The sequence below is a fragment of the Schistocerca gregaria genome, chromosome 2, assembly GCF_023897955.1.
Source record: "Schistocerca gregaria isolate iqSchGreg1 chromosome 2, iqSchGreg1.2, whole genome shotgun sequence".
Lineage (NCBI taxonomy): Eukaryota > Metazoa > Arthropoda > Insecta > Orthoptera > Acrididae > Schistocerca > Schistocerca gregaria.
In genome coordinates, this window is record NC_064921.1 from 140,873,529 (window position 1) to 140,896,602 (window position 23,074).

Here is a 23,074-nt window from a genome sequence, read left to right on the forward strand (position 1 = left end):
ATGTTTGTTTTCTCCGTGCATGTAAAACCTATCGCACTGTTTGCAGTTACACCTTAAAGGATGGCCAGTTTCATGATAAGCTCTGTGTTTCACATTTGGTTGCATGCTATCACCTTGCACAAGTTCTCTCATCCCATTACACCAACATAATTCCATATGCGTTCCTTAAGAGTGGATGCTGAGCTGGACATTCTACACGGTTTCTAACTCCCACGGAGTTCATCTTCGATCTTGATGGTGCGGACCTTTGCAGTCATTGTGGCATGCCATTTTTCAGTCTGTGTCAATGATGGAAGTTAACTGTTTCTTTTAAATATTTCTAGAATGTCGGTGATGACCATTTTGTGACGTGTACTACATATGTTCCATAGAAGATTGATCTTTGCACCTCCCGACCACACATTTTCTGTTGACCTCTTGATGCTGTCGTGTGTCATTAGCAGCTAATATTTTTCCTGTTGTAATTGTTAACCCTGCACTTTCAAATGCGCCTTACTAAAGATTGGACTAGCGATCTCACACTCAAGGGTTCGTTCTAAGATTTTTTTTTTTTTATTTTGTTGGTTACAGTGCAATATTACTCAGGTTATAAACTCAATTATATATATAAATTTCAAACAGGTAATACCTTGCAGAACTAGCTTCGGGAGGGGGTCGAAGGTGATTAAACATAAAACAATATGAATAGTATGGCAGGCAAAGCAAGGGAGGTTTGTAGAGAAATAGGTGAATTGAAGTTCTTGTAAATAGATTTTCATAGGGATGCAATACTTATTATTTGCCGTATCGTCTTCAATGAACCAAGAAGTTGCGCACCTTCTTTTTGTAGTGCTTTTACTATTTCCATAATATATTTTTGTCAATCCCATCTCCTTTGAATGCAATTGCTTATATTATATTAAACAGAAACCATAGTAAGTTATTGTTTATACTGTTAATTTTGTACACTGATTGCACTAATTTTAATCTGTCTCTCTATTACCAACTTTCATTCTGTGTAGGCCTGAACTCTCCCCCTACAGGCCATTGGATCCAGGGCACCAGCCTCAGACAATGGTCATACATGAAGGTAAAATATTTTTCTGTTTTCATTACAGTTTTGTCTCTTGTGCCAATTATATTAATTCAAGCAAAACTTTAGCGAAGATGGAAGTTTACAGGTTGCTAATGTCACAGTTGCATCTTAGACGTACTATTGAGGGAAGAAAGAGAGGGTTGCAAGTTAGATACAAAACTGGATTAGTTGGAGTTAAACAATGGGTAGTGAAGATCATAGGCCAAAGTTATTTATGAATTACAATAATATCACAGAAGAAGAGTAACCTAAATATTTTGTGTTTTTCAGAATTTTTACCCAGTACAACTCCACTTTTCTGGATAACATATATCACACTTTTATGCTCCCAGTATTAATGTTTTCCCACTGTTTGACATTTTCTATGTTAAGGATGTTAATTTCCACTCTTGTTTACATTATAATTTTTAATTTCACACCATTTACTTAACAAACCACCGATAGTGAATATAAAAAATATGATGTAGGCAAGGCACTGGTTTTAAAGTAGTGTGAAACACATATTGTGCAGGTAAATGTTATCAAGTGATGTATGGTGTACAGATTTTTTGGAATATGTAGTAGTGATTTTTGAAGTGGGTGTTAGATTGCAAAGCTACAGTCGTAATTGTCACATACTTTTGGCACTTCTTTCAAAATACGTTGTGTTTTCCAGTGTCAGTGGTCAGGATGAGACCTGACAGCACAGCTATAATTTAATTTTACATTTCACTGTATATTGCGTCCTACAGAATAATATTTCATTATGCCACCACCTGTCTATATACATTTAATTTCATTATGATATTTGTAGATTGTAATTCTGTGTTTTTTACGCCTTGTTATGTAATAAGCATCAGATGCTATCCTGTATTTTTGCAAATTTTTCTTGGTCATTGTATATCCACAGGGTAGCAAGTTGTATGATTCGACGTTAGATACACCTATTGTCTACTGTTTGATGTCATCTGTGTGCATGTAACATATACCCAGGTCTTGTAATCACTTTCAAACTTTGCTAAATTTTTGAGTTTTTTTTTTTTTTTTTTTTTTTGTTTTGTGTTTATGAAGTTGAAACCTAATGGAAAAAAAACATTCAGTGGAAGAAACTGAAACAATTGTTTTGTTAAAAATTATGAACCATTAAATTCCTCTGAAAAGTATAAAAGAGGGGTTTAATAGTACTGAATAATGTTCTGATGAAATTAAATTAATTTATGGGAAATATCAAGTAATAATTCTTTCAGGTGCTTCTTCCAGTGGTGCTCCAAACAGACCTCTGCCACCCACGCCAGATGAAGAAGAAGGCTCTGATAGGACTCTTGTCATGAAAAGGGTAAGCTCCCAGTTACAACATGATTATTACAATTTTAAATGTCAGTCTCTATGCTTGATTAGTTATAGTTAGATGCACTGCATTCCTGTATGTTTTTGTGATCTGTTGCACAATATGTGTCAAGCTTTTGATTGGTGACTTGATGTACATAGCTTTGTGCTCTATATGGAATTCCTGTTAAGTGTTTTCATTTAATATGTGAGCTGATTGTTAGCACTTCCATTCCACAGATATTCGTTAAAAGATACTCTACATTTTTCGAAGTTATGCGTCTGTGTAGGGTGCTCCGTCCTACATAATTTGGATCTAAAAGAAAGCTTTTCTTTCATGGAAATGTGTGCTTATTTTGTAATTGGTGTTAAAGTGGGTATTTAGCCTTGCCATTACCTGGTACCTTAATTATCTCTTATCTAAAATTGCTGTTTCCTATCAAGAACTTTTGTGTCTGTATTATTTTAACTTTTCGTTTGTTATTTGCGACTTGAATAAATTCTGCACAGTTGTGCAATATAGTAGTGTGACATAACCCATTACTGTGATTGTGGTTCAATGCTAAACAAAACAGTTTCACAGCTGATCAATGTTCTGTTTTGTGCATTTTGTGTAGCTAAATGTTGCATATATAGCATGTAATTTGTGCCGGTGCTCACAGTATCTTATTTTGGCAAATATCATTAAACAAATCTTATATTTAAATTTGAGGATGCAGAGGAATGACATTTACTACAAGCACATCAGTGAATAGAGACTTTCTTTTATTCACTATATAAAATCTTGTACCTCTGTCATAATATGTTAGAGAACAAAAGGTATCAGACACTATATTATGAGACATAATTATCATTAAAATGACAAAAGAGATGCTGCTATTTGCTTAGGTATGCTAACGTAGCAGTGTGTTAAAATCAGTTCTTCATTTGAAATATATGTTTCATATGCCCATTTGCCAGTCAGTGCCAGTTGTATATATGCTTTGACAGGTTTAGCATATGATGGCAAAAACTTACGCACACATTTATAGTTTGAGCACAATAAACAAACAAAGAAAACTGACATTTTAAGTTTGTAGCATTGAATGACTTGTGTGCAAAAACTGACATCATGTAAGTAAAAATGCCTCTCCATTTCAGATATTGTAGCTAACCAAGCACTTTACACCTGGTAAGAGGGGACGCTCATTGTATATGAACGACTGTGTAGTGGAACTTTAATTTGAAATCTGATACCTCCTAAGTGCTACATGCACCAAAATTCTCATAAGAAAAGGTACTCTTGCAGACTTGTCAACAGCAATCATAGCCTTAAACGTGGTCCCAGTATTTTATGTTACAATAGTCCAAGCCTCCCATTTCTTAGCTAGTGTTCTTTCACTGCTCATAAAGATGAAATAAAAATTTTGAGGAAAACTCTGTGGTCTATTGCAGTCTGTTATTGTTCCACTAGTTACTTTACTTGCTATTTATCTATTGTATATTGTATTTCAGAAAAATAAATTTTATGTCAAAAAGAGGCTTCCATATGTTGGTTATTATGGAAACATAAGTTCTGAATCATATTAAAACATAATTAGGATAACAGAAAAATGTTATCATCTTAAGTACATTTGTGGGTAATCATCTCTTTTTCTTCAGTAAGTCCTACTTATTGTTGGGCCTTGTTTAAGCAAAGTCCTTCCTATTATTGGGGTATGGTTAATTAAATTACTTTCTTAGTTTCCCTGTGTAACGTTATTAGTACAGGCATTCACATTTGGGTGGATTCAGAGATAACTTGGATGACTGCACACAACCATTTTTTTTTTTGATTATTTGATTTTTGTTCATTAATCATTTTATTCTTGTTGTTATGTTGTTGTAATTGTTTTTCCTTTGCTGTGTATGTGAAGAGAGAAGCAGCAGCCAAAGCACAACAGCACAAACAAAGCCGACGATCAGAAATTGATGAGCAAAAACTGCTGAAAGAATGGGACTTGGATTTTGGTAGATATTTCCATGGTTTTAGTGAACGCTTAGACAAATTAAAGGGGGAAGATAAGACAGAAAACAATAACAAAACCAAAGAAAAAGACAGTTGTGATGTTAGCAGCCAGAATGATGTTAGTGGAAAATTTTCTGTGAATGAGCAAAAAAATGCTCCCCAGCATCGCAGAAATGAATCAGATTCCCGCATTTCAGTGCCATTTGGATTTCGACGTGAAAATTCTGATTTTTTCCCTGCTTCTAGTCGCCATTCTGCCATTTTAATGGAATCAAAAAATCACGGCTCTGGAATTTCATTTTCTGGTAATGGACGGAGGGGCTCTGACATTCCAGGATCATCAGTTGCTGGCTTGAACCTCCTTGGTGGGCTTGGGAAGAAGGGGAACAGTTCAAATAATAGAAATGGTGAACCTGTTCTGACAGATTTTAATCATAGCAAAGCAAGTCCAGAATTTCCTGTGAGACCACGGAGAGAGAAGACTGAGGGGGACATTGTGCTGCTGAGAAACAGACAGGATCTGCGGCACGGGCTAGAGCCTCGCTGCTTAGATGGGGAGCAGAGATTCTCTCGTGATGCAGATGGCATGCGGAGACGGAGCAGTCAAGCTGTAGATAGCAGCACAAGCAGCATTGCCACGCTCGAGATCGGAGAGTACAGCCTCCGACAGGTTAGTTTCAGGGAACGAATTTTCTTCTTAGGGTGTCCTTTCTGTATCATTGCACCTTGTGTGTTGTTTTTGGTATCATTCAGTTGTACATTGAGCATAAAACTACTGGCATTCACTGATGCAGTGTTACGGTAGTAGTATGTTTACACAATAAAGATTGAATTTTATAACGTATTATTATATAGTCACATATGGTCCCTGTTATTGTTGAAGTAAGCTGTTGCAGTTGGTCAGATTTAACTGAATATTCTACAGAATATTTTTTTAAATAATTTTATTTATTTGTCAATTACTTTTTGTAAAGTGTAAAAAATATCATTTTGTGATTTCTCACTAAGTACATAACTAAAAATATTGTCAATATTTTCATTATGCCTCTCTTTATTGTGCTTGTAATACAGTACCGTATCATTCAGAAATTATCTAGAACGTATATACGGCATACTATAAATATTATGTCATGGTTTGTAATTATTTGTGGAACAAATGTGTTTGCCAGTAGTTCCATGCTGTCTGCATTGAGTGGTTTGGATGTATTAACCTTTTGTGAATACTAAATCTCCTTATTCTTATGCATCAATGGCTGTGGAATCTAATTCTTAACATTCTCTAACATGTCAGCTCAGAGCTTCCATAACACTGAGTGCAGTAATAAAATGCTGAAAAGCTTAGAAATACGCTAATCACTTTACTTCACTAACTACTCTCTCACATCTAGGACAGGCAAAAGTATCCCCTTCATATTATCTATGTAGTTTTTGTGTTCTGGGTATAGATTTTGTGTAATGCATAACAATTCTCTGACATGGACTGGTATAATCTGATCAGCCATTTGTAAGCCAACTCTCTCTCTCTCTCTCTCTCTCTCTCTCTCTCTCTCTCTATCTATCTATCTATCTCGCTCTCACCCCCTCTTCCTGTAATACGCTACTGAAACTTATGAAGAAACTGATGAAAATATGGCAGCTAGTCAGATACATTTTGCAGGAAAGGTTTATACAGATTTTGAAATGTAGAAATTTTGTGTAGTAAAAGCACTGTGTTTTGGCACAGACTATTTTCTTTTTTGACATGACTATTAATATTGTTTTTGTTATGTCGCCTTGATGGGTATAAAACAGGATAGACAGAAAGTGGGAAAAAAAGTATGGAATGCAGTAAATTGACCATTAAGGAAGAAATACTAGGTTTAAAAGAGACAAACGGGAAACTTAAGAGAGAAATCAAAGATTTCCTAGTTGTGTTATGTTTTATTCTAAAATGATAATTTAACCTGTAAACTATTAACCTTTTCGAATAAAATACGAGTGAAAGTGATCAAAATGGCCTAACTGATGATTATAATACACACTGAAGAAACTTAGGCCACGTAAAGTCTTCAATTTAGTTCTCAAACATCGATGTAATAAGAGTTCATTTAAATTTGTTTTAAGAAAAAAGTGGAGTATAAAGGCATGGCAGTTGCTTCTCCTATATAGCACAGTTGAAGCTTTTCACCTTTAAGGTATACAGAAATTCAGTCAGTATTAATACCATACTGTGGATGACGTGAGTGCTTGTGTACCTTGCAAATTCTTTGAAGTTTTTGTAGACTGCATTCAGTAAATCAGTATAATAGTCCTATGTACATTTCATTTTATACTGACTTCTTTCTCAGAGAGTTTACTTATTCTTTTTTCAGATAATGAAATCGCCTCACCGGCTATTTATTGACATATTTACTGTGTGTAGCACAGTGAATGTCAGGAATGAATTCGTATTATCCAATATTGTGGAAACCTCATCGTCCTGAATATGTTCTTAATATATATGTGTTGTTCTGTATAATTTTACTGCAGTCATCTATCCATTCTTGTGAGATACTGTGCGTCCCTTCTTTGTGGACAAATGTAGATACTTCACAGAGCTTTTTTTTATAGCAGATGGTAAAAAATAAAAATTGCCATAGTAGCAGTCTTAGTTGACATCATTTACAACACACAAAATTAAGAGTTATCGTTGTTGTTGTTGTCATCGTTGCCCTCATCGTCGTCTGTCTGAAAACAGGTTTGTTTCTGCTCTCCACACTAGTCTATTCTCTAGTGAGTGCACCATGTGATCAAAAGTATCTGGACACCTGGCTGAAAATTGCTTACAAGTTCGCGGTGCCCTCCATCAGTAATGCTGGAATTCAGTATGATGTTGGCCCACCCCATTAGCCTTGAAGACAGCTTTCACTGTTGTAGGCATACATTCAGTCAGGTGCTGGAAGGTTTCTTGGGTAGTGACAGCCCATTCTTCACAGAGTGCTGCACTAAGGAGAGCTATCAATGTTGGTCGCTGAGGCCTGGATGTTATTATCATGTAACTATTCTGCCACAGGCCATGCATTATGAACAGGTGTTCGATCATGTTGAAAGATGCAATCACCATACCCAAATTGCTCTTCAACAGTGAGAAGCAAGAAAGTGCTTAAAACGTCAATGTAGGCTTGTGCTGTGGTAGTGCCATGCAAAACAAGGGGTGCATCCCATTCTGCTCTCTCATAATTTCTAATGACTACTGAGGTAGCTGATATGGAGTACCTGGCAGTAGGTGGTAGCACAATACACCTAATATGAAAAATGTATGTTTTTGGGGGTGTCTGGATACTTTTGATCGCATAGTGTATCTCCCTAACTATTGCAACTTTCATTTACTTGAATCCGTTTATTGTAGTCAGTCCTTGGCCCCATCTACAGTTTTTTTCCATACTTTCCACCATTATCAAATTAACTATCCTTGATGCCTCAGGATGTGTCCTGTTAACACATTTCTTGTTTTACTCATGCTGTGTCATACATTTATTTTCTTTAGGATTTGATTCAGTACCTCTTGATTAGGTTTTTGATCTTTCCGTCTATTCTTCAGCATCCTCCTTTATCACCTCATTTCAGAAACTTCTATTATCTTCTTTTCTGTACTGTTTATAGTTCACATTTCACTTCCATACTGGACTTCACTCCATACGAACACACTGGTGTGCAAAACTTATGGACAAAAGCATCTTTCACATGATGTGTCACTTCAAAGTAAGGTAGTTTGTTGGAATGTGGTCTGTTTGTAGAAAGAACTGCTACAGTTTGGTACAAAAGTGACGCTTCTTTATTTAAAGACAATAATTACCCTGAAGTTGCCTGAATTTGTGGTGCTCTCCTGGACATTACAAAAGGCAGGGCATGATTCCTGATAGAATGTGCAATCACCACTGCCGGCAATGCTGTACAATGTGCTCCCATGCTGGCCATAAGGTTTGTAGGGAGGTATTGAGGCAGAGCTTTCCTTTCCTTCACTAGCACAGTTGGCGACTGCTAGAGTGTCGTCGATGCATGTGAACGTGATGCAATATGTGTCTCTAACTCATCCCAGATTTGCTTTGTGGGATTTAAGTCAGGGGGAGGAATGGGCTAGTAGTCCATTTGCTGAATACTCTCTCATTCCAAGAGCTTCTCTACCTTTGCAGTCTGAGGCATTTGCACATTGTCATCCACAAAAATGAAGTCATGGCTGAATGCAGCCTGAAAGTATGCATAGGGGGAAGGAGTACAGTATCACAGTAAAGTTGAGCAGTGAGTGTAATATGTTGAAAGATTTGAAGATCAGTATGCCCAAGCAACATTATGCCTTCCCACACCAGTGTTGAGCACTGAGTCTACTGTGTTGGAAGATATGCCCAAGCAACATTATGCATTCCCACACCATAATACCCGGATCACCAAAATTGTTAGATACGACAGTGTTTCTGGCTAGAGAACAAAACATGTTGTGCCCTTACTTCCCATATGGGGATGGCAATATGGGACCGCATCGAGCAGTGCAGGCGGAGGGGCTCTTGGAACAAGAGAATATTTGACAAATTGACTGGCCTTACCATTCCCCAGACTTAAATATCTAAATTGCATCAAGCATATGTGGGTTACATAGGGGAGACATTTTGCTGCGTGTATGCATGCACCAATGATCATCCACCATTTGTCAACCTTGTAGATAGAGGAATGGAATGCTGACCACAAGAACTCCTTACCAACCTTGTCTCCTGCATGTGTTGCCATCCGTGGTGATGACACATCATATTAAGAGCCATGTCCTGCTTTTCGTAGTATCCAGGGGACCACCGTGAATCACAGTATCTTAAGGGAAAATATTGTCTTTGATAAAAGTGTCATTTCTGTTCATATCTTTGCATATTTCTCTCAGTTATCTTCTGTACTATACTGTCACAATACAAGCAGACAACAAACTGTTAATCTACAGTTTTCATTTTTAATCAGAAGTCAATAGAAGGTGAATCACCATTTTTTATTATGTGGATTGGGCAAGTTGCCAGATTGAGCTTGGAATCCTTGCCATTTTCATCTGGTCATGGAGCATTTTGAATGTGTTTTAAGCCCCAGTGGCCTTGACATTTGCTGTATCATTCCAAAGTCATATTTTTATTTGTTTTGGTACCACAGCAGAAAATGTTGCTGCATAAACAGGTTTTTGAGAAAAAGGAAATAGTCATAAACTCAAGATTGCAGTTTGAATTTACTGAAATTACCCACTACAAGTTTTGAAGTGCATTCTTTCATCTTCACCTGCCTATGAGGACATGCATTTATTGCCGTAAATTTAATTATCTGAAAAACTTCGCTTTGTTGTTGTGCAGGAAGGGAAACTTCTTTAAATGATAAGTGAAATGAGTCCTATCATGATGTGGAGAAATTGGCAATAGAGCTACAATTAACTTTATGTTCTTACTACTGCCTGTCAGATATTGCGGGACAGAAGTTGAACATTGTTTTAAAATAAAGGTTCATCTTATTTCAATATTTTAATGTGTCTGGAAGTAGTGTGTTGATATAAACTAGCTGCAAACAACTACCTGAAATTCTTTCCAGTTCTCCCATTATCTCAAACTATTTAATCTACTCTGTACTTTGTGGGGTGGCATATTACATTCCTATGCTGCTTAGCACATCACTAGCTAGCTCTTACTAGTTCCCCAGTCCTGGTACAGATTTTCATGGCCATGATGAGTTGTCAAGTGGAAATTTAAAAAAAATGAGTTGTCGAGGAACTTCAGTGTTACCCACCAAGTGAGGAGTGGGTTTTCAATTCACATTTCCCTCCCTCCCTCCCTCGTGTTGTTTAAGCAAATATTGGGAAGATCCCTTGTAAAAGGACACAGCCAATTTCATTCCCCTTCCGTATATATATAATATGTGTGTGTGTGTGTGTGTGTGTGTGTGTGTGAGAGAGAGAGAGAGAGAGAGAGAGAGAGAGAGAGAGAGAGAGAGAGAGATCTAACACTATCATCAAAACTCAGTACTGTATATCCACCTTTCCAAAAATGCAAAAATGGTACTCGACACAGTAGAGTTGTGCTTATCCCTTAATTGATGAAACTTCAAAAGCCAAAGGCCACCACACAAACTATTGTTAGTGTGGAAGTGAAAGACGTCATCGCATTTATAGAACTTGCATGGAACAATCATCTGAGGTTTTAAAACAGCTTAGATTTGTAAACTAGTTCCTTGGAGTTTCAACTTCCATATCACATTTAGCATTTTGAGCTTTTTGTTTCAAGATCAACTTTAAAAATGAGTAAAGACTATCTTCCTGATTCATTCTTGAGCTGTAGCATTCAGGGAGATAAAATTGTGTAATGGCATTAAGCTAAGATAACCATTAAAAAAATAAATCTATGTTGATGAGCAGCTGCACTCTGCTTGACACGTTATTATGTCATAAATGCATCAGAAATTCTGTGTTATAAATAATTCTTGTTAATTTATCCTAGCATGTGGGAATTTAATGGTAATGTCACTGTTATCAAAATGCTTTATTTTGGTATGAGATGTTAATATCTCGAATATGACTTTATCACAAGACCAAGGCAAAATGAAATTTCGAATACAAAAACGTGCCAGTTTCCAAATTGTTAATGGGGGGGGGGGGGGGGGGGTGACAGGGCTAGTTGGCATAGGCTCTGTTTTTTTCTTCTTTTTTTGTGCAGTATTTGGAGAAAATATGGTGAATGCTTCAAATAGCTTAATATTTTGGCTTCAAAGCTATGTAGGATCCAGTAATTAAATATGTGTTTAGGTAATGCGAAAAACACTTTTCATAAAAGCTTGCACCTATCCCAACTAACCTCCTGTGCGGGGTTAGTTAGTATACCCTTACGGTATATGAATAGAAAAAGTAGGCATAACAGCACATCATTTCAAGAAAAAATGTTTCTGTTATCAAAAGCTGGAGTACTTCTTTTTGAAAGAGTAAATTCAAGTGATAAATTTCTCTTTTAAGAAATAACACTGGAACAAAAATGAATTCCACTTAAATTTATAAACAATAATACTTAAATTTAGTCTATTTACAAATTATGAATTTTCAAGAAAAATAAGTTGTTGTTGTTATTATTGCTATCTGCAATTATTCAAATAGAATAAGTTCACTGATTGAGGAGTTGGTTGCTCGTTTATGTGAACAGATGAGTTCAGTTTCCACACAATTTTACTTTGGCCATACCAGACTGAGTCATTCTCTGACTAACATTACAATCAATGGTGAATATGAAATAATCTCATCTGGCCATCTCCAGTTTTTCACCTTTTTGACCATGGTCCACACATGAATCTCTCTTCCATCGCATTGACATTCCTCCCAGGATATTGATGGGCTCGGTACTTCACCAAAACAGTCATTTACATGGTATTCTGGGTGATCAGGGTGCTCTTGCAATTGTGTGGCATTTTTGGTTGGTCTCCTTTGATGTGAACTGTTGGTAGAGGTACATCAGCTGACCTGATACCAAACTACGCCAACTAGCCCCTAAGGTGTACGAAAAACAAAATGATTGCATACAATCCCATACAACAGAAACTAAAGACTGGCCTCTGTTCAACCTACTTGTCCATCAGAAGAGATGAATTTATGATAAAAAATTTACACACCAATCAGTAAAAGAATCAAACTGAGGTCCTTCCTTTGTGATATTTCCAAGCATACTGACATAGGGTAGATGGTGCACATCTACATACACTCATCACTAGCATGATGACAGCACTTTAGCTCCATGGTTGTAGAGGAAATAGAATCTGTGTGCCAAGTCATCCCTTGTGTGAATTAATCCTGTCTTCCCTACATACAAGATACAACAGAGAAATGAAATCAAAACAAAAATTTTATAACTACATTGGATCAGAGGTTCTTGGCATTCAATCTATTCAGTAATGCCTTAAAGATCTTTTAAAATATTGTGGAACATTTATGGTGCAATAAAATATGGAGCATAATAATAATATCATAGAAAAGTCTCTGCTGTTGTGGAGTAAAATTGCTTACTTATATTGGTTTGTTGATGCTGTGGGTAGTGGCGAGAATTATTGCTCGATAATACTTGTATTATTCTGCTGTTACTGAGCGAGGTGGTTCAGTGCATAGCAAACTGGACTCACATTTGGGAGGACCATGGTTCAATTTGGCGTTTGACCATCCTGCTTTAGGTTTTCAGTGATTTCCCTGAATTGCTTCAGGCAGATGCCGGGATGGTACCTTTGAAAGGGCACGGTCAACTTCCTTCCCCATCCTTCTCTAATCCAATGAGACAGATGACCTCGCTGTTTAGTCTCTTCATCACACAACCCAACACCAACCCGTTCTACTGTTATTTGTACATATTAAATTCAAGTGTAGTACACATGTTCAGTATTGAACTGTTTGCACCTAGGTGTTCTAGCATGCCTATTAAGACCAGTGCTTGGTGGTACAGTTGGTGCCTAATGGTGGCTTCAGAAAAAGGGGTCTAAAAGTAGCAGATAGGTGTTATGCAATATGTGCAACACTCATTTTGGGTGCTTCAGAAACTTGAAAGATCTTGTTGAAAAGAAATTGTTATACCAAATTTTTACAATCATGTTGAAACAGCTGAAATGCATCCTTAGATCACTGGGCATTGCTAGCAGAAACTGATGTGTCATGTGGAATGATGGTAACATTGAGACTGAAAAAAGGGAGAAATTACAATGCTGTGTTTAGCGACTGTGATCACATAGATTGTTCTATCCATAGACCTGTAATGAGGAAATCCTCAACCATGTAGAACATGTCAGAAAAACAAAATTATGTAATAAAACAATGAAAATTCGGGGATGGGATAACAATAACAATATGAATCACATGAGATTGCTGCTCGGCATATAAAGGAGGCATTGAGTGATAGAAAATTGAATAATGTCCTATGTCTACTTTTAAATGTGCCTATCTATCACTCAGTGCCTCCTTGATGTGGTCAGTAGCAATCTGTCATAATTTACATTATTAAAATTATGTAATACATATCTTGAAGAGCACTAATATGCTAATGTCCACACTGGAGGTACTAAGTGAAATCATACTGGAAGATACAGATCTATTTTCATTTGTAAATTAAAAACAAAACTTATCAGCGTCATTTAAACATATGCTTACTAAGGTGTGTAGTATAATACATACACTATTGTGGTCAAGGATCAGCAAAATAAAGAAAATAGTTCACAGTTATTTCTTACACAGATTGCATTACTGTGCAAAAGAGGTACAGAAATTAGATGTTACATAAAAGTCTGTTTATATGTGACATTGTAGGAGGAGGAGTTGCAGTTGGCTGTGAATTAAGGATTCAGGCTCCTCTTAAACAATACTTTTAAGTAAACTTTTATAGTTCAAGGAAAGTTGAACAAAAGTATATCCGAATTATCAACACCCTTCTGGACAAAATATATACTGGATGGGGATATACTTTAATAGTATGTTTGGTGATATTGGGGAAATTTTTTCATGGAGATTGAGAATTCCATAGAGTACAGTGTATGTCTGATGGTTTTGCCAGATTTGGGACTCTGTAAGATATAAGTGAAATGATAGGGAAACTAATGAAAGATTGGCAATTGCAGTGCACTCCAGAAGCATTTTAATGACGAGAACACAGCAAAAGAAAGTGTTGAAGTGGTCAGGATTTTTTTTACCACTTTCGAATGAGAGTTTTCTCTAAAACTGCGCACAAAGACAGTAGATTGGTTTGAGTCAGCCAACAAAGGCCAAGTACTTTAAAGAGCAACAGATAAACATTACTGCAAAAGTTGTGCACTCATCTGTAAGTTCCATTTTCCATATGCTTGCCACAGTACTGCAGTACTGAAAAATTTGAAACCACAAATTTTCAGATCTATGTAGAAAGGCTTCCCTGTGACACATTACTTTTATACGCTGTAAAAGTTCCCTGTGACACATTACTTTTACTCTGTAAAAGTTCCTTTTTACTGTAATTTGTTATTGGTCTGAATATATTATTCCAATTCTGTCAAGATAGTCTTGTCTTCATTCTGTGAACTATTTATTGACTTGCTCCATGCTGAAGTAGCTTTGACTCACAGCATCTCATAGAAACTGAAGGAAAGAAATGAAATAAGGAGTATATCCTGATTGTAACGTGTTAACTACATTGTTATTGAACTGCCCATTGTAGGGAAAAATAAGGGAATATTTGAAACATTAAATTTAAACATATTCTTCTGTCTCGTAAGGAGACACAGCACTTTGAAAATGAAACTGTGTCCAGCTTGAAAAATAATACCTGTGTAAAATAGGAAATATAACTCACTGTGAACCACAGTAACCAACTTGTTTTCTAAAGTTTTTGGTGCTAAAATAAGTGTACTTTGTATTCAGTGATGGCTGATTTGATGTAGATTATACCACTTATTTATTTGCATAAGTAGTATAATTGTGGCAATTTTTTCTGCATATTTATCTAGTCAACCAAGTTCCTGGGCTTCAATGATCCTGTGGCCAGGATTAACTTCCATGCATCATAATAACTTGTTATTGTATGCAGTTATTTCTTGCATCAGTTGACATCACCAGGGGTTGGTATACTGATAAGACAAAATTCTCGCAATTGTTCATCAAAACACCAAGAAACAAATCCAGTAATTTAATCCTTGCAGACCTGAATTTTTTTCTAGCGGAAGGAAAATTTTTATTTATGTGGTAATGCTCTTAGGTGTTTTTTTTAAATTACTTTAGTTGCAAGATTTATACAACAACATGTTCTTGTTTTGAAACATACTTTGTACACTTGGCTTCATTTTATGGACTAAAATAACTAATTACAAAATATTCTCTGTTGTGATAAATACCAAAATGATCATTCAATAATTACAATGTAAAATAACAATATTCAATTATACAGTGCAATATAGTGAACCAACCACATCCGCATATTCTGGTGACCACAAGCTGCTGCACACTGCTACATTGACTTACTGATATTTTTGTAGTGATGCCCAACAGTTGGCAGCACCTCCGCATGATGAAAAGGTTGAACATTCAGAAATGTGTCTCTGTTCTGTCGCAGTTAAGACACAGTAAAAGACAATGTCCACAATTGTAGTCAGAGGGTCTGAAAAACGTACACTCTAAAAAAAGCATTGCACATATCACATGGTTAGGACTTGTCTTTGGTGGTACTAATACTTGTCATAATGTTTTATTGGTACTTATTGACAAACACTTTCTCTTATATTTAATATACCATTTTCTGTTAGTGTTGACATCTGAGAACTTGTGACCATGTTTACTTCAGTTTTGCCTGGTACTGGCTACTACATAGAATTTTGTGTGTGTGTGTGTGTGTGTGTGTGTGTGTGTGTGTGTGTCAGGGGAAACAGAAAGGTAGCAATCATTTGAAACTCAGTTCGGGTGAAAAAACTTGTATTTAGTGTTGGAACGTTGCAACACAATTTGGAATTCATATGTGGATTTTTGATGTGACAATTTTGTAGGCCAGTTGTGAGGAATGAATTTACTGTGTCATTTCACTTATTGAATGCAGGAGCAGCTCCAAAACCTATTTTCTTTTTCTTTTTGTACCATTTATGAGAGATTACGATGCCTACAGGCTCAGTTTATTCAGCAATTGTCCCACAAGATGTGATCCTTTACCTAACTTCTAGTTTAATGTGAACATTAGTGGCTTGTGCCAAGTAACAAACATGAATTCATGACCTTCAAGTGTATGTCCAAACCATTGATTTAAGCATATCTTGGACACAGCTTTTACTCATATGCTGACCAGCTTATTTTTGAAGACGACAACTGTTTTCATTCTGTAGTCAATATTTGCTAGAGATGATCAACTGATTATTGCAAAGCATCCCCTTTCCCAGTTAATGTTGCACTCACCGTGCCATCTATAGATGCCAAAGGTGAATGGCGACCTATGAAAGTAACTTGTATAACAGCAACTTTTAATTTTATGAAGATAGTAATTTGGCATTAACCAATGACTGAATGGCAGCTGTTACTCTTTTTTTAGTACACTTGGAGTGAACTGCTGGTGTCCAAGGGACAAACAATTTCGTAAGCAAGCAAGAAGGAAAATTTCAGCATGGCAGCTTTGTGTTCTGACAATCAGTCAGTGCAGTCCTATATGAATATGGGTGTTGGTGTTTTAATTACATGATGAATTGTAGAGTGTAGCACTAATGTGGAAGTAGACTAGGGGTGGGTGATTCCCAGACATCGGTGCAGTAGGTTATGGTACAACATTGTGTAGATGCTTGTGTCATCAATAGTGTCTGGAGCTAATTAATAACATCATAAAATCTATAATATTATGTCAGTTAAGTCTGGCAATACCGTATTTACACGAATCTAAGCCGCGCTTTTTTCCAGTTTTTTAATCCAAAAAACTGCTTGCGGTTTAGAATCGAGTGCAAAGTAAGCGGAAGTTCTGAAAAATGTTGGTAGGTGCCGCCACAGCTAACTTCTGCCGTCGAATATATGTAGCGCTACACAGGGATGCTTTGCAGACTCAAAGATAAATACTGACACCAAAACCTCTGCGTCAGCAAATAAATTAAAAGAATAGGTAGAAGAATGTAAGCATTATGACGTGTTTTCTTTCGTGTTTGCTGCTATCTCATTTAAATCCTGTCTGCCTGATAAACTACGAAACTAGAGTGAGACAACAGCAAATGCGGAAGAATATACATATCATGTCATGTTTATATTCGTATTATTCTTATGCTGAATAGTGATACAGTCAGAAATGAAACACGTCAACTGACTAGGTTTTTAAATCTAAGATGACTCTAATTTCTGTGCAGAATACAATGTACTAAAGAGGCATCTGCAAAGATTTTCAAACGGAGAAAAATGTTCCCTAAACTCTCGTTCAGAACATCTTCTATCATACGCAGTCTATTATTTAGTTCTTGTTGATCATTATCAAAGAAAGCAGCAGTGTAAGTAACAACAAATAGCAGTCTCTTGCCTTTGTTTCGCTTATGAGAACATACCTGTAATTTTTTTTTTTTTTTTTTTTTTTTAATTGTAAGCGGCAGTAGCGCACACAAAAGCAAGCCATGCCACAAGCGGCTACAGGTCATAAACATTCATTATCAGAATGCTACAAACAATGCATGACACAGTACAATAATGCATTTTCAGCTTAGAGTGACGTAAACACGTATAACAAAGAGAACGGCACTTACTTGATCAAAGCAAAATAATAAATCGATTCAAACCACACGAAGCACGTGGAGAAGGAAGGGTACCCATATAAATACGGACAGAGCGCCTGACACATAGCATTGGCTACTTGGTAAATCTTAACTGTTAAGCTTACGACTCGAACCAAACTACTGTAGCTGTATCTTCATCCTTTCGACCTAAATTGTGTCCCACATTACAATGGATCAACTTTATTTCTATTTGGAGGTGTGGTCTAAAAATTTTCTCTCCCCTTGAATTTCGAGTCTCATATTTCAAGTGCAACTTAGATTCGGGAACATTTTTTTTTTTCCTTGATTTCAGGTCTTATTTTTCAGGTGCGGCTTAGATTCGAGTGTGGCTTAGATTCGAGCAAATACGATAGCCTGCAAAATGACAGAAAGCTATGTTATGATTAAATGAACAACATTAGCAACAATGAATTTTCAAACAGCCATGTCAGAGGTAAAAACCTATGAGCTGCTTTGTAGATGCTCTGTCTGCAGTCTAAAGATTGTTGTCAACAAACATAAACAGACATGTCGACACCTGTATCATAGGGGAACTACACTTTCCATGTGTTCTCTTACTAAAAGTTGATGACAGTCTTGCTTGGAATTAGTTTCTGTCACTACATTCTCCCAGTCATGTTCCCCTTAATCCAGTGCGGATTACACTGGTGGTTTATAGCTGCAAAATTTTGGTAATACCGGGAAATACTTCTATACAAAGATTGTGTGAGGGGCAATGTATATAATTCATTTGGGGGCCAGCCATATACTTCATTAGCATAGGTGTCTTTGGTTAAAGTGCTGCTGTAATCTTGTCAGATTTTGTGGAAACAGAAGTATTCTGGAAAAATGCATTCCTTCAGTATGATCTACTGTCTATGTCGCAAAAAGTGTCTTACATTTATTGTTTGGTAAGTGTGACAGCCAGATGTTTTTCAGGATGTCTTCGCTTATTGCACTGCCTACAACTATTTTGAGATGATGTAGCGGCTCTGATGGTGCATGATTATACCAAGCTATGTTCAATAGCTTCTAAAGGCATTTGGATTAACACTGTGATAAACAGCTGATGGGAGCATGTTTAGTGGCATTATGTTCTCCAAAAACATGTATCCATCTATTAACTGAGACTGGCAACTACATACATGTGCTGAATATAACCGGTGATAATACAGACATTCAAAAATTGGCTGTTGAGCTGCACAAACCATGGTATGTGTGATTGTGTAGCCAAAGTTGTAACAGCTTCATTACGATCTGGCTAGCAAGTACATTTATAATTGTTACGTCAGAGTTTTTAGTACTGTGTCCTAATGATGGTAATTGATAATAAAACACAAAACTATGACTGATAAAACATTATGTAAACTATTTATCTTTGCTGTGTCAATTCATGTTCAGCTCACCAAAATACTTTTTCTAATTATCTTGCCATGGTCCCGAATGTTGTGAATTAATTTTTGTTTAAACACCAAGACTGATATAAAAAGACAGCTGAGTTAGTTGAATATTTCCCTGTATTTGAAGAAACTGTTAAAGACTTTCATATCAATTAATGTGCACTCTGCTGCTCCAAGTTTGATCCTCCTGTGCTAAGGAAAAATAATTTTGACAGTATCTTGTTTTCATCCCATTATGCATTTTCTGGACACTTAGCGCAATGTGTAGGCCTTTTTAGTTGAAGGTGGTTGGAATGAAGCTATAAATTCCTCTTGGTATCTAATAAAATAGGGAAGAAATTGTAGTTTGAATTAATACTGTAAATGACAGCATTATGTTTGGTAACATTTCTAGCAAGGTATGCGAAGAGCTTAGCATGGTGGTGTTTGGGTTGCTGGTTTGTTTTATGTAATTAACAAAAGCATAATGACACTTGTGTCCTTATTGCTTCTTTATTTACTAAGGAAAACTGCTTCATATGTTGATTGTTTTCCCACAGTATGTCTGAGCATCTTAAATGATTTCACTGAATGACACCAGAAATGATTGATTTTATACAGAATAGAACAAGTGCTCAATAAAAATATTGAAGGGAAATAAATTTATCGCAGGAAACTAAGCCCATGCCATTTAAGAAATTTTGAGAATTTTGTGCTGAATTTACAATGAAGAATTTGCAGATGAATTGAATAGCTGCATTGCCTTTGAAAGGCGATGACATTTTGGATGGCCCTGGAAGTAAGAGAAACTATTATTGGTCTAATCAGCATGGAAAAAAAACCACATTAATTACGTGCCTGAAGGTTTTTACAGTTCCATAATTAAAATGTGGAGTATGGTATCTCGCCTGCTTACTTTGTGCAAGATGTTTCATATTAGTTGGATGGACAGTTTCTACTTTTGAAACCTTTTTAAACAGAACACAGTTTTCCTATTTTGGACTGCCAAAGTCGATTTGTCTCACCTTGTGCTGTTCTGCTGAAAATATTTAACTTGGATGACTTACAAATTGGATAACAAATATTCAACACTCCATGTTGTATTGCAGCACTTAATTTAGAACAGTGAAGGCTAAAATTTCTTTTCAGGAAGAAAGCTTATTATGATTCACAAACTGAAACGGCTCAAGTTTGACAAAACATCACACAAGGAAAATTTAATGTCAGTACCAGTAAAATTCTGTATTCTTATCAACTTTTTGGAAAAAATTTACTACTTCACAAAATTAGGACTATCAAATTGCTGTTTTCACCAGTTTAGTTCAGTACTTGAGTGTCTTAATTTTTATCAGTTTTAAGTTGCTAGCTTTTTATCATAATTGGTAAGTCCATACTGAATTGACTTCGTGTACAGTAGTAGCAAAAAGAAGTTCTTAAGCAGAAACAGTAGTAGAAGAAAGGAGTTATTGCTGTTGAATTATATTTCATTTGTACTTTTTTTCTGCATACATCAATAAATTGCTAAACTGTTTCGTTAAGAAAAGCTTAGTACAGGCAACTCATAGATTAATGTAATTGATGTGAATGAGGAGGACATTTTTCCATTAGATAATTGAAATGGACGGCTTACCTGACAAAATTGTGTTGCCAGTACTATAAAATATGTACGCAGAAAGTTTTAAGTTCATCATGAGTTGAGTTTTTTTTTAAATTGAGTTCTCAGTTCTTCTTAGAGATTTTCTCAAAGATTTTAGATGTCTGTTAAGTTAGCCCATGTCAGAAGTAATAATTTGCAAAATGTACAATCTTATTGACCCATATTTCTGTAGTTTCATATGTCTGCCAAGTTAGAAGCTGTATATCACTTACCATTTTGAGAAATATTATTGTACAATACTAGAGACATTGTGATAATTTGGATGTTTCTGGTCATTCCAGTTTCTTTCCAATATTCTCTTACAATCTTCAAATAAGTAACAAATTTATGAATCAGACATGCATGAGGTTAACAGGTAAGTTCTCATTCCAGCATGTTGCATGCATTGTATGTGTGTGTCGTATTTCATGTGCATCTTGATCAATTAATGTTGTTTTTTCTTCTGTGCTGCTGTCATACCAAATAAAGCTATGAATGAATTTTGGTCAAATTTGTATAACAGTCTTTCAGACACTGTGATACAACAGAAATTTATATAACTAAATTTAAGTTAATTTTATTTTTAGTTCTCACAAACTTGCTTTACCATAAAGTTTCCAGAAAAATGAACAGTTGATTTTCAGTATTGAATAATATATCAGTTCACAGTGATAGATTATTATGATAATTGTCTTTGTTCTAAGACTTTCAGGAACACCAGGATTTTGGTTTCAGCATTGCTCTTTTTGTGTTATAAACAGAAATAGGAGTAAGGATAGGACTGCATTTTTATTTTTGTTTATGTTCTGAAGTATATTAGTATACCTAAGTTTCCTTTTATTACAGTAATGCCAATTTTTATATTGATATATTCAAGGTTATTAACTTGTCTAAATTATGTGATTAACTTTCAACACCTTTTTTTGCCATTTGTCTTTTTTTTAAAGTGAGAGACTGTTTAATGAAGTGTTTAATTTATAAATAACAGAATAGAAGTTAGCGGATTCTATTGCATTATTACACACATGTGGTGAATATTAAAATCTGCTGATTTAAGTGTAATGGGTGCAACTATTTAGAAGACCAGTACAATGAACATTTATTGTGGGCTGTTGTTTAAAATGGTGTGCATCAGGACATCGCTCCATCTTTAAAATGTTACTCTAGGAGGAATATATAATTTGAAATGAACAGAATAGATTGATGGGAATGAAACCAGTTAAAATGCAGAGGTCTGAAATATTATCAGTGCAAACACTTTAAATAAACTGAATCCACATGACAACTGAAAATTTGTTTCAGACCAATACTCAATCTTGGATTTCCTACTTATCCCAAACAGTTGCCTGAACCATTAGCCTATCTGAGCATGTTTCCAGGCCTGTCAGTGTTGTTTCCACCTATGATTTCCAAATACTGCTGTTAGAGGTTCTCCCATAGGATGTGTGGGACTAGCACCACTGCGGGAATGGAGTCAGTGGAGGAGTGCGATGTACGCTCCTTTTTGCTAATGTCATTTTGTGTGGTATTGCACATTCATTAATTTCATCTCCATCAATCCATTCATGTAATTTCATTCTATTTATTTCACATATCCTAGTTGCAGGCTAAGGCCAGTTGTACAGTATAAAATAAGTTAATCAAAGATCTTGTACAAAAAATGTTGTATAAAATGTTTGACAGCTTTATGAAAGCTATTGTAATAAAAGTTAGAGCATGATCCAAGTATTTATAAAAAATTTGTCAAAATCTTTGACGGCATAATGAGGCCATAAGCCATGATTCTCTAGTAGTTTTTTTCCCCATAGTGTTGCTGGACCCACATACCCTGTAGGAGAACCTCTAATAGAAGTGTTCAGAAATGGTATCTGGAAACATTAGTGACACTGAAAGTTTGAGACAGGCCTTGAGGCCAGCTCAGGTAGCTTAATGCTTAGAGTTGTTGCTAACAATAAGCAGGAAATCCAGATTAAGCTCCTGCTCCGACACAAATTTTCAATTGTCACTACATTTTTGTTCAATGCATAATGTGTCATGTTTCAGCTGCAGGAACTGTTCAAGCTTTAAGCTATCTGTGTTGAAAATCAGTGCACTTGTGGTGAATTACCACTTTTCCGTACTCACATGAAATATTTCTCTCTGTCGCGCTTCCTGCTGAATATCTCATGGATTAGTATTGTTCAGGCTACATGAATGTAGCCGCTCTGTCCAGTGATTTAGTATGCCCAACAAGAAGTGATAAACTTTTGCTTGGTAAATGGTACCAAATAGTCTATAAAATAGAAAGAAACTTCCACATGGGAAAAATATATTAAAAACAAAGATTCCAAGACTTACCAAGCGGGAAGCGCCGGCAGACAGGCACAATGAACAAAACACACACACACACACACACACACACACACACACACACACACACACACACACACAGAGAGGGAGAGAATTACTAGCTTTCACAACCGATGGTTGCTTCT

At 36.0% G+C, this 23,074-nt stretch overlaps 1 protein-coding gene across 4 annotated transcripts in view; it reads left to right on the forward strand.

The window, feature by feature from the left end:
* Positions 1-23,074, forward strand: part of LOC126336522 (serine/threonine-protein kinase mig-15) — a 327,805-nt gene that overhangs the window by 182,182 nt on the left and 122,549 nt on the right. For 2 of the 4 annotated variants that reach the window (XM_050000312.1, XM_050000311.1), the window contains exons 14-16: positions 1,002-1,069; positions 2,302-2,390; positions 4,276-5,037. In XM_050000312.1, the coding sequence (XP_049856269.1) occupies positions 1,002-1,069; positions 2,302-2,390; positions 4,276-5,037 (919 nt within the window). The remainder of the gene's footprint in view (positions 1-1,001; positions 1,070-2,301; positions 2,391-4,275; positions 5,038-23,074) is intronic. The other 2 variants (XM_050000314.1, XM_050000313.1) reach the window with 1 other exon arrangement.